This window comes from Choloepus didactylus, chromosome 16 (assembly GCF_015220235.1).
Source record: "Choloepus didactylus isolate mChoDid1 chromosome 16, mChoDid1.pri, whole genome shotgun sequence".
In the NCBI taxonomy this organism is placed as follows: domain Eukaryota; kingdom Metazoa; phylum Chordata; class Mammalia; order Pilosa; family Megalonychidae; genus Choloepus; species Choloepus didactylus.
Genome location: NC_051322.1, coordinates 67,544,373 through 67,556,657, shown reverse-complemented (window position 1 = coordinate 67,556,657; position 12,285 = coordinate 67,544,373). Strand labels below are relative to the sequence as shown.

General features: G+C 45.7%; 1 protein-coding gene across 5 annotated transcripts in view; it reads right to left on the bottom strand.

Moving 5' to 3' along the window:
* PTPRM (protein tyrosine phosphatase receptor type M) overlaps positions 1 to 11,921 on the bottom strand; it is a 792,402-nt gene extending 780,481 nt beyond the window's left edge. For 3 of the 5 annotated variants that reach the window (XM_037806216.1, XM_037806217.1, XM_037806218.1), the window contains exon 1: positions 11,288 to 11,921. In XM_037806216.1, the coding sequence (XP_037662144.1) occupies positions 11,288 to 11,360 (73 nt within the window). In that variant the 5' untranslated portion in view covers positions 11,361 to 11,921. The remainder of the gene's footprint in view (positions 1 to 11,287) is intronic. The other 2 variants (XM_037806219.1, XM_037806220.1) reach the window with 1 other exon arrangement.
* Positions 11,922 to 12,285: the final 364 nt, after the last annotated feature.

Below are 12,285 nucleotides of genomic sequence, written 5' to 3'. Positions count from 1 at the left end.
CTTTTACATAGGAATAGGGCCTGGAAAAGGAACCAATAATGAGGTTCTATTGCACAAACCACTGCTCTGGGCATTTTGTTGCTTTTTGCTAGGAAAAAATCCACTCTCTTCAACTGGTACCAGAATCCCCTGCTCCTTGGAGAAACCTCCATTTCCACACTTTTGGTCCAGGTAGGTCCACGCCAGTCCAGGGGGTGGGCCAGGAAGAGCCAGAGGCTAAAGGGGAAGCAGGTGACACCAGGTGACTCCATAAGCCCAAGTGCAGGAGTGGCTTGTATTGTTGGGTTGGAGAGTGTCTCTCACCTGGGCTTGGCTCTGAGGGACTTGGCCATAACTCCTTGGAAATAGCACAGAGAGGAAAGATGCTCAGAGGTGAAGACAGAATCCCGAGGGCTGCGTTGAGCCCCCAGGACGACGCATGTCCACCAGCCTTCTCAGTTCCAAAAGCCAGCAAATTCCCTGTTTGACGTAGGGCAGTTTGGCCTGAGGTCTTTGATTCCATCAAAGAAGTTCCAACTGCTCCAGAGCACATGTCTGAATCCGGCATTCTAGCACCCAACATAAAGAGGAAAAGCCATGGATTGTATGATTCATTGTGCCCATGAGAAAGAAACTAACTGCACAGGGGAATCGCACCTTTTCCTGGAACTCAGACTCACAAACAAATCTCCCTAGAAGGTCATTATAAAGATTCTGTATCATATAATAAAACATGACCTCTACATCTTTTGAACAGAGGTAGCATCACATTTGAAAAGGCTTTTTCTTAGAACACACCTTGATACAGGTGGATGGCATCAAATCAGAGTGCGAATCAGCAAAAGACAACCCTATATGTGTGTGAATGGGGGTGGGGAATGGGAAGTGTCATACAGTTTAGGGTCCCCATCTCAGATGGTCTGGCTTTGGAAGGAGGAGGGTCAACTTGACCTCCCAGAGCCTCCAGTGATTTGTTTCAGCCTAATTTTTGTTAGCTGCTGGATAGCAGTAAGTTTGCAAATATCATATGCCCTCAGCCTGGAGCTTAGCATGTAATTAATGCTCAAAAATAGGATTATCACTTATTAATATCAATTAAAAGCACCTAAAATAAGGCTGATCATATTTAAGTGGAAAATCACAGCCTTAACCTTGGCGGCCACCCGTGATTGTTACCTGCTAATGAGCTTCTTATGCCTGTCTTAGCAGAGTCAGCCTAAGGCAAATGTGTGAAGCAGGGGAAATCCTTCAGATACCCCTTTAACACCCACTTCCTCATGCTCTATCAGGCTCATCTATATAAATGGCCCATTGATCAGGGTCCATTCTCTTATACCAGTCCATCTGACAAACTAATTTGAACACAGGTAAGAGTAGATAACAATCTTCATAATCTTTAGGTGATGGGGGACCTTACAGATCCTGGAATCGAATGTCTTCATTTTGCAAGTGAGAAAACGGAGGTCTAATGATGTCAGCTTGCCGAAGTGACAGCTGGTTAGGGAACAGCAGGTTTAAGATGGACTTAATGAGCCACCTCTCCCAGAGACCTTTCTTTCCTGGTAAAACTGATGATAGAGAGAAAATTTCAAGACTTTAAGCAACCAGCATGCCCATTTTGAGGTCTGTGAGACTTTTAGGATCCACTATAATCAAATTGTCAAGCTCTGACCCTTGCTTACAGGGCCCCGAAGGCCAATTATTTTGCAGCATGCATATGTTTCAATGAACATGAGACAAAGGAATAAGTGCTGACAAATAATCTTCCTCAAATACTTTCCATATCATATTGTGTCAGAATCTTCACTAAATGGGTCACCTGTGTTTTCATTACTCTGAGACATCTTTACTCTTTCACTATATCCTAAAAATCCAAGACTGATAAGAAATTCCCAATTTGGAATATGGATAAAATATTCCAAATACAAAGCAGATAATTTTCTATAAAATGCCTTGTTCATAATTCATTTTCTCTTCTGACATCAGAAAGCCTCTACTTCATAAAAGAAAATATTTTCCAGTCAATAATAGTCTGCTATGTAAAAATTCATATAATGATCCTCAGATGCTTTCTTAACACTAGCAGAGAATAGGTGATGAATTCTCCAGCAGGACAGGGTCTCTAAGTCACTGCTACTCTCCTACCAGTAGTTCCTCAACTTTACTGAGCATAAAATTCATCAGTGGTGCCTGTTTCCCAAGGTCTGTGGCAAACAGTCCAGAGATTCTGACTTGGAGATCTGTGGGGCCAAGAATCTGCATTTTAACAAGTACCTCTGGTGACTCCAATGCAAGTGTCCAACACTGCCCTCTGCCCTGCCCAGTTGCGTTGGCTTTTCATGGTGCCAATTAGTAGGTGACCCTTTTGCTAACTTCAGGGACTTTTTTTCTTTTAAAATATAGTATTGGCCATATAATTATAACATATATATGTATATAACCACGTGCACATTCATGTCACTTGTACTGCCTCTTAGCACCTGAAATTACCACTATTCAACCCTTTTAGACTTTGCAAAAACAGCAAGTTCATCGGATTAAAACTACAATACACACAGAGGCTGGGAGACAGACCGGTGACCCTTATCCTGACAGTCAAATGACACAGCCCTGTCACCTCATGAGGCCTCCTAACAGCACAGCACCTGGTTCTCTTATTAGGCTTTAGGATAATCCTGCAAAGTATTTTCCCAGAAAAGAAAAATGAGCCTCAGTAGAATGAAAGTGCATCCCCAAGGTCCCAAAGGCTATTTAGTGATGACTCAGCAACACTTGAGCTGAGGGCGGCCCCTTCCCTTTCTTCTGCACCTGGGGTGGGGTGGGGGCTGCAGCTAGCTAACATTGCCGCCCTCCCACCTGTCGCTGAGGCCATGCCCCCCACCCCAGGTCCATAAGCCAAACCACATTGATCACCCTGCACTGGCCTCTTCTGAGCTTCCCCAGTGTGGCCCCTGCCCAGCCAGCAGACCAGAAAGAGAAGCTGCCCTCAGAAGCCAAACGGCAGGGAAATGGGCACAAACAGAAGGGTCAAAACCACAAAACATACATGTGACATACTGCCGATTGATGATGACCTGACTCAATGTGGGAATTTTAAAAATACTCACTTGTCTAGACTTCAAAAGCCAAGGAAGTAGAGAACTCAATCTATGAGCTTGTTGTCAAAGCAGCATCTGTTTATTAAGTTTTATCCCTTTTAAGTATCCCAGACTGAATGAAAACGGAATGGGAACGTGCCTGCTGTAACTGCGATAAGCCAGGCCCTAACACAATGCAGTGTGAGCTATAGGTAGGTGTAATCATTTTCATTCCATATCCAAAATAAGAAAGCTGCAGAGAAAATACATATTCCCTGTCATGGCAGCTTGTTATTAGTGATGTCAATGACCAAATCAAATACCCCTGGAATGGGGTCACGATAAATCTACTGCATACTGAATTTTATCTTATGGTCAATGGTACTACATCAAAATTCCACTTTATAGCAATAACCGATTTATAAATTTTTATATACATGATAAAACTACAGGCTTATTTTTACATATTTAATTAACGAAAGGTAACACTTTCTCCATTAGGTTTAGCAGTTGAATCTATACAGGCCTATAAACTGCTAATGTAACCAAGTACAGATCCCACAGTCTGGTCCTTTTGGTTATCCCAAATGCTCAGAAAACTCGAGCTTAATAGGAGGAAAAAATTAAAAAGGACTAAGTCCAAGAAATCTGATTTTCTTTTTTTCTCCAAGGAATTTCATCCAATTACTTTTTCATACATTCAACAAGCATTAAATGAGTGACTACTGCATGCCATTAGATATTGTTTAGTCATTTAATTTTGTGTTGTCAGTATTCATTTTAAAAGAAATGCTTTAGACCACTTTATAAAAGTGTATCTAGACAAAATATGAGATAATGAGTCATTTCGGACAGTAGTTATGACATGATATAAAGTACCATAAGTTCCTCAAACTGAGAAGGTCAAAAGGGATCCTTCAAAAATGGACTGGAAAAAGAGTGCCGTCCGATTCCTTTCTGCACTGCTCGGAAGCCTGCCTGGAAACCCAGGCTGATCACAGCTTAGAAGCTGGGGTGAAGCCATGGAGCCCAACACCTCTAACTTCCACTGCAACCCAAACTAAAAACATACACCTTTGATTGCATGCAATAAATCTGCTTTCCGCATACCGAACAGAGAGGAGAGATTAAAATGAATTTTCACCCACCTGTAAACAAACTGACGCTGTATGAGCTTTTATGCTTTGCAGCCCACAAAATGTGAATGCTTTACTTCTGCTTAGGCTGTTGCTTTTTGAAATAAATCATTCTGTTAAACAGTGGCCTTTTCCTCCAAGGGAGATGCTGAAACCTAATCAGTTTAAACAAGTCTGTGGCTCCTCTGCTCTCACTACACTCTCTCCTGCATGTCTGGCAATGATGTCCTTTTGTTAGCTTAGGTCATTCTCCTGTTCTGCAAGCCCCGATTCTAAATTAAGGGACACAGCAATTATTACACATTATCACCCCTCCCTTTACTTCCAAACCAGAGCCCAATATTTGTTTCATATAAAAAGTTTTCAATAACATTCATCTTTGGAGTTTTAAGCAGGAAAAATGACAGAATCTGATTTTCATGCAAATTTTAATGACTTCTTGACTTATTATTAGCGAGAACAGCAACACTATAGAAGTACACTCTTCTCTTGCAGGTATGAGCGCCGTATTCAAACTATTCTCTCCATTTCCTTCTCTGGTCCACTACGAGGCCTGCCTGAGAAGCCAGCAAGTTTAACTTGAACTCTCACTTAGTTGGCAAATACATACTACTTCTTCCCCTTCCACCGCTATAAAAAGACTACCAGCAGCACATCATACAGCAAAACGGAAAAAAAAAAAATTGAGCAGGATTATCACAGACGTGTCTAAAGGTATCTTTGGGTCAGAGCTGAACTACAACAAACTAACCTACAACTAGTGGAACTATAACTTCCACTATAGAATTTAATTTCACAAGAAGAGTTAAATGTCAGGACCCCCTGGGGACACACGCAAGCAGCTGAAGGTAGACGAAGCAGCATGCCTTCCTGGAGCTGTGAGCAACTGAGTCCAGGGAGCTCTCCGTGCATAAGGATGGGGCTTTCCTGCTCCGGCAGGTGGGTCTGGGGATGCAGCTACACCTAGTCATCAGCAGCAGCAGGGGCCTGGAGCAGGGGGCTGGGCTGCCGTGTGGGCAGCACCCCCAACTGCTGCCTTGAACATCTGGTGACGCTTTCATCCAGATAAATCTGCTAAGTGACGTCACAATCGCTTTTCTTTATCTGGAGTGTTAAATGGCAGAGATGTGATGATTTTCTTTTGTGGATAACAGAAAAACTAGGCTGCGTTTTAGGAAGCACACTGTCCGTACTTTCAAGAGTCACACAGTGAAAATCTTTTTTTATTATTCTATGGAAGTTGAGTTTATTTCCCAAGGCAAACTTCCACATTTCCACATTAAAATCCCAAATCCGTACACTGCGTTTCCGTTCCATTTTGGTAGATTTTGAAAATTTTCACAGACGGATGGCTTTTTAAAATACGGTAACTTAACTTGACCTGTCACCAGTCCACTCAACTCCCTTTGCCCATAAAAGGGCCTTACAAATATCGGTGCTCGATATTTACTGGAATTAAAAGCCTTGTTTTAAAAAGCACATTGGGCTGTACACGGACTCCAACGAGGCCACAAATGTCTTCTAGACACAATATCAACCCAGGCAAGTTTCCAATGGCTAATCATTACGGCAACATTTAATTAAAACTTTGCACTGTGGTAAGTAAAAGTATAGAAGTCTTTTCATTTTAGTTTTACAACTGGTTGGACCCAATATCTTCCCCCAGACGAGACCATTATTTGAAATGTCACACTGGTGCTTTCACCCAGCAGCCCATGCAGCACACCACAGCCACATTGGTGGCGAGACGTAATTCTGGCAGTGCTAATTAAGACGCTAATAAGTGAATGTGTGTGGGTTGTATTTTTATCCCTAGTTCTCTCTTGGTGCTCATCAGGGGGGGCCAACATTACAGGATGAGGACCCCTGTTCGATTAGAACATTGGTTTTCAAAGTTCAGGGTGTGTCAGTCACCTGGGGGGCTTGTTAAAGAACAGATCATGGGGCTCACCCCAGAGTTTCTGATTCATAGGTTGAGACCTGCGAATCTGAGTTTTTGACAAGTTCCCAAACACTGCCGGTGCTGCCGTTCCAAGCACAGCACTTGGAGAGCTCCTCTTTTAGAATGTTTCTCAAGGAGTGGCCACAGCCACCTGCCCTGGGGTCCCCTGGGGATGCCACACGTCCTTCCACAGGTCTTCTCCATCAGGATCCCTCCAGCTCAGGCTAGAAATCAGGGTTCACGAGGAGCACCCCAAGAGATCCCTGTGCACCCCAAGTACTGAGGACATGGGTTTAGACAGAGCATGCCACCCACCTCTGCAGAGCCACTGGAAGCCACGGCTAACAGGTATCAGGGGTCTAATTGCACAGAGGTCACTTGTTGACAAGTGCCGGTTTGGCTTCTTGCCTGATTATTTAGGGGCCCTCTTCTCCCCTGAGCTTCAAGTATGTTCCACTTTGCCGCAGAGAAGGAGGGCAGACAACAGCTTTCCCCTGCTAAGATTGCCAAAACTTGTCACGATGCCTTGCCTGGTGCACACGACTCTTTTCTTCTTGTCTTTTATTTCTCTCTTCCCACATTGCCAGCCTCTTAAATGACTATACCCTGGCCTTGCCACTGGTCCCACCAATGGTGGGGACTGGGGGATCAGACAGCAGACAACAAAGGTCAATGACTCAATCTTTCTTTCTCCCCACCCAACACCAGCCTTGCTTATTTTTCTCTGCTGGGTTTCTTGGAGCTACAGTGTAAACTCAGGCTTTCTGATGACTAAACTGAAAACCACTGCAGTATTTTAGGAACTCAAGAACCTGCATCCTCTTTTAATGGAAGTTTATGTTATGTGGTGTCTTTTTAAAAGTTTTCCTTAGTGAGTTTGAAAACCATGAAAAATTAAAACTTCCCTCACTTATAAAATAAGTCTATTAACATGTTCATAAAGAACATAAAGTTCATAAAGAACTCACACTGAAATGCGCAAACGTAAGAAAGTTTGTGGGAGAGCTGGTTTTCAAAGACAAGGAATCAACAGGATTAAAATACAAAGCATGGTGGACACAGCTCTTAGGAAAATGTTATAACTCTTGACAGAATATAGAACTCATTAAAAGTCAAGACCCCCCTACCTGAAAATGATGTCTAAGGATATTTAGATAATATACAGTCATTCTAGAAATCTTAATGAAATCTAAAACAAAAACGGAAAGAAAATAATAATTAATCCAAAACGCAAATTCCTCTACCAAAATAGACAAATACAGCCAGCCTATCAATTCCTGCAATATATTACAACTGTTATGGAACTATGAAAAATTTAAAGTCATTAACTTTTATAGAATTGTCACAGCAATACTTAAATTCTAACACCAACTTTTCCAAAATCTGAAAGCTATGCTTCATCCATACAGGACTTACAAAGTCTGAGGACATAAGTCAAATTAATTGTTCATTAAGAAAAATTCATTTGGAATCATTCAAGTTACATTCACACTTATCCATATATCACGATATTCAAGTAACTTCTTTTCTGAAAACCTATAAAATCACCCTTAGAAAACATGAAGCTAAAACCTATAATTTTCTCAGTCAGAACAATTTATTATGCTCAAGCAATACTTCTTTACATATACATAACATGGAAAACATTGGTGATTTCTTGGCATGTTTCTTTCATGCTCAGAGTTAAATTTGAAGTATTTTCATCATAGCAATTGCCAGTTTAGTTAAGCATAACAAAAATGCAAAATGCCATGACTATGGTTACTTAAGAAAGAAAAAAAATTACATCAAACTGCTAAATCAATCTATCCTCACTTTCCGTAAAAAGGTAATTTAAAAGTTTTTATTTTGAAATTATTTTAGGCTTTAAAAACAGCACAAAGAGTTCACTGGGCTTCCCCTAGTGTTAGCTTCTTACATAACTGTAGCGCAATGATCAAAACTAAGATATTAACATCAGTACGATACTATGAACTGAACTACAGACTTTTTTTCAGCTTTCAGCGGTTTCCTCACTAATGTCCTTAAAAAAGAGTATTTTCAAAATGGAAATTTCTCTGCAAGAGTCCCAAACTCACAAAGTTATGTTAAGGTTTAATATAGTCTGAAATGCTGATGCTGAAACAAAGGATCAAGTCTGTATTCCTTTTTCAGCAAACCAAAGCTTGCTTAACACAACGCATCAGAGCCATTATTTACTGTAAAACTAAACACTTCAGTGTGTAATATATATTACAACTTGGCTTTGAAGAAATTGGGCCAAAGAGGAATAACCTGCCAACTATTTGGCTTCTCTCTTGGAAAACAGAAGTTCAAGCCAAAGCAAAAGGATTTAGCTTTCCTCCTCACAGCCTACTAAGAAACCTTCTTACAAAAGTTAGTTATAAGGAACATTAAAAGCTTACACGACAGAAAGTGAACCTCTGTGATTTTGCTAATAATATGAGAAATGTAAGAAGGAAAATCAGTTTCGAAATGCAACGTTTATTGTAAATTAAGTCTTCATGGGTCAAAATCCTAATTTTTTTCCTTTTTCTTCCAATAAATTCAGCACTTATTTTCAATGTCTGGCACCCAAATTATGTGTACTCCATCTTCAGAAATTAGTAAGTAACAAAGTTATCAATTCCAAACCCATTCCAAAAGAGGATATGAGAGCACTGCAGAAGGAATGCACAGTGCCTTGTGTATAAATCTGAGTTACACACCAAAAAAACCGCTGATTATATAAACCCTCAGGTGGCCTAAATAGATTCCCCTGTGGAAAAAGATAACTTTAAATGAAGGGAAAATGCAAGCCAAGACTCACTTTTAAAAATCACTCCTCTCCCTCCCTCTATGTCAGTCTACTGACGCAATTTGAATGTTTGCAAATGATCAGGGTTCATATTAGTAATTTATTCAGTAAATAGTGAGTGCCTCAGAGGTATAAGACTCCATGCTATGTTTCTTGGGGGAGCAAGAGGTTAAAAAATAAAACTGACTTTCCCTCAAGGATCTTACAGTCTAGCTCCTCTATCTCTCAAATTGATTCCCATGTCAGGTGAAAAGTAGCAGCCAATTATTACAATTTCCAGAAGAACTGTAAAAAGAAAGAAAGTGTCAATGTCACTCAGAGCATGAACGAACTTTCCCAACAGACAAAATAACTGACTTTTCTGAAGCACCTGGACTATCTAAAATGCAAAGGGGAGGGGAAAAAGCAGAACTGATCCTTGCCAACCCACAAGTTGTCAGCTTCGATTATTTTTAAAATTTCAACACTTCTAAGCAATCTCTCTGATATTGCTCTCCGTAACTCCTTTCCCCATGGATATACCAGGAAAATTCTAGCTTTCCAAATAAAAAGAAAACACATTTGAATTAATGGCTATGGTAACTCAAAGAAAGAAATATATTTCCTCCAAAAGAAAAATCAGGCTACATTTCACTAAAAAGTCTATTTTGGTCTGAGTAATAATTTCAGTCAGCCTTAACAAGGAGATGGGTCAGTATCACCCAGACTGAACTCCTTTTGAATGATGAGGACCAGCCGTTTAAATAAGCTATATAAACAGTTCTTTCCATCCCCATGCACACAATTTTAAAATCCATCCAAATGATGTTTGACACAGCTTAACTTTAAACAAATCCCAGGCAGGGAGTTAGGGATCTTAATAAAGAAAGAACGATCAGGAAGGCCCGATTATCGGTTTCCAATACTAATGAGCTACAGAGCTTTAAAACTGGGAGGTTCTACCACATAACTCACCAGCATGAACTGCAGCCCAAATCTGCATCAATTTTATACCATACAGCAGTGTATCATTTTATTAAATCCTCTGGAGCATGTTCAATTACCAGATTGGTTAAGGAAATATCAAGCTTAGTAAAAGGGTATTTCTCTATTGAAGCTGACAGTTTGGATTTCAAAGCACAGAGCAACCAGCCTAACTACACGTTCAACTCCATCTCTGCCCGCCAGCTGTGCTCAGGGGTCCTGCAGCTCAACCATAGGCAAGACTCAACTTTCTAGGGCTTGTCTGCCCAGTAGACCAAACTGCCAGTGGTCCAAGAACTTCAAATCTGTTTTACTCCTCCGTCCCGAAGAAATACAGAAACCAAGTTCGCAACCTAGTTTACAGCCAGAAAGCGGACGTTTTATTAAAAGAAAAAGCCAGGCGCCCACTGCCACATTGTAATGTGGGCCATAGTTCATGAAACTAACACACACGAGAAAGCAAGTGTGAAAGTGGGCCAGCGTGGGCTACCCAACCACGTGTGTCCTCCAGGTACTGATGGAGATCCCGGGGGTAGAAAGAGCTCCAGTAACATCGGGTCCGATTCAGCTCCCCAGGACCTGTCCACGAGGAACTCCTCTGGGCCCGGGACACCCCTGTGCGCACACTCGCGCACGCACACACATACACTGCCAGTCCCTTCCCACCGGGAAGCCGCTGGCAGCCGGGCTAGGTTAACAAGTTGCTCCCGAGCAGCAGAGCCCTGCTGGAGGCCGAGGTGGGGAAGGGGACACTCCGCGGAGAACCCCGGGGTTTGGTCTGCAAACCAGGTCCGAGAGCGACGTGCCTGCCTGGCTCTCCCCAACCGCCCGCCGCTTGGTCGCCAGGACATGCCAGGGAAAGGGGGTGGGGAGGAGGGAGGTGAGGGGGAGAAACAGAGGGGGGCGGAGTGGTGCTGATCCGCCGCCGCCGCCAAGTCGGGCGGGACGCGGCGGTCGCAACCCTGCCCCCGACGCCCCCGGCCGGGCCCCTGACGCGAGTGGCGAGGAGAGCGCAGCGCCTACACCCGGGCCCTGCGGGCTGCGGCTCCAAACTTGAAGCAAAGTTTTCCGTGATTTCTTTTGGGGGAGCGCCAGGGACTCGGTGGGTGACCGCGCCACCCCGAGGACGAGCGCCGGGCGCGGAGGTGCGGGCGTCCAGGACGGTCAGTGCCTGGGGTCCGCCGCTCGGGCAAGTTGGCGGCGCGGGCCCGAGTGCCCGGCTCTCCGGTTGCTGTCCTGCGTCGGGCTCCGGCGGCCGCCTCCCGGGAGGCGCGGATCCCATCCCCGGCGCGCCCTTCCGCCGGGACCTCCCGCCCCCGGGCTCTTCCCGGTAGGAGCGGCCCCAAGCCCTCACCGGCTGCAGCCTCCGAGGCGGGCCGGCGGGCGCACTCACCTGAGAAGGTCTCGGCTCCCGCAGTTAACAGAAGTCCGGCCAAAGTCGCCAGCCAAGTTCCAGCTGTTCTCATGGTGCCGATTGCGCCTGGCCGGGTGGGAGGGCGAGGGGGACCGGAGAGTTGGGTTTTCAGGCAGCGATAAGCAAAAGGTCCACAGACACAACCCAGACCCCAAAGCAGCGCAAACAGTTGCAGAAGTCCGGAACTCCGGCGGCTCCCGGCCGAGAGGGAGCGGGGTCCGCGTCCTCCCCCGTCCCTGGCGCCACTGCTCGCCCGACGCCGCTTGGAGAGCGGGGAGGACGGGGCCGCGGGGCCGAAAGCCTCCTGCAGGGCCAGCCGCTGCGTCGCCGCTCCTCTCCTGGCCCTGCCCGGGCCGGGGCTGCCGGCGCAGCCGTGGCTGTGGCCGTGATCGCGGCCGCGCGTTCCCGTCCCTCCCGGTCCGCGGCGCCCCTGCTTGGCCCTGCCGCGCCTAGTGGCCGAGGCTGCGCGGGCTCTGCGCTCTGCGCTCTCCCGGACTGACTGGCGGGGCCCGCAGGCCGGCTCCGGGAGCCCACGTCACGCCGGCCCGGCGGCCCCGCTAGAGGGCGTGAGCGCCCCGGCCTGCCCGCCGCCCGCCTTTCCGCGGTCCCCGGCCGGCTTCGGGCGCTTGGCGGCACGGGCGGCGCCTCGGCGAGTCGGGGGCAGTGGCTACCGCCGGGTGCGAGCTCCGCTGGCGCGGAAGAGGAGCGGTGACATGCCCCCCTTTCTCGTCCCCCTCCTGCTCCTCCCCCTCCCCCCAGCCGGTTTTTTTTTTCTTCTTCTTCTATTTTCGTCGCCGGCTCTGGAGAGGCGGACTGTTGAATGGGCTGCGCCGCGGCCAGAAGTTTGTCCCGGGTCACGCGCAGCTAGTAGTTTGTGACCGCGGCGGGGGGCGGGACGGCGGCGGCTCGCAGTGCGATCTGTCCCCGCGGCCAGGCGGCCGTGGCAGCGAGCGGGACAGCGGCGTCCCCAAAGTGGA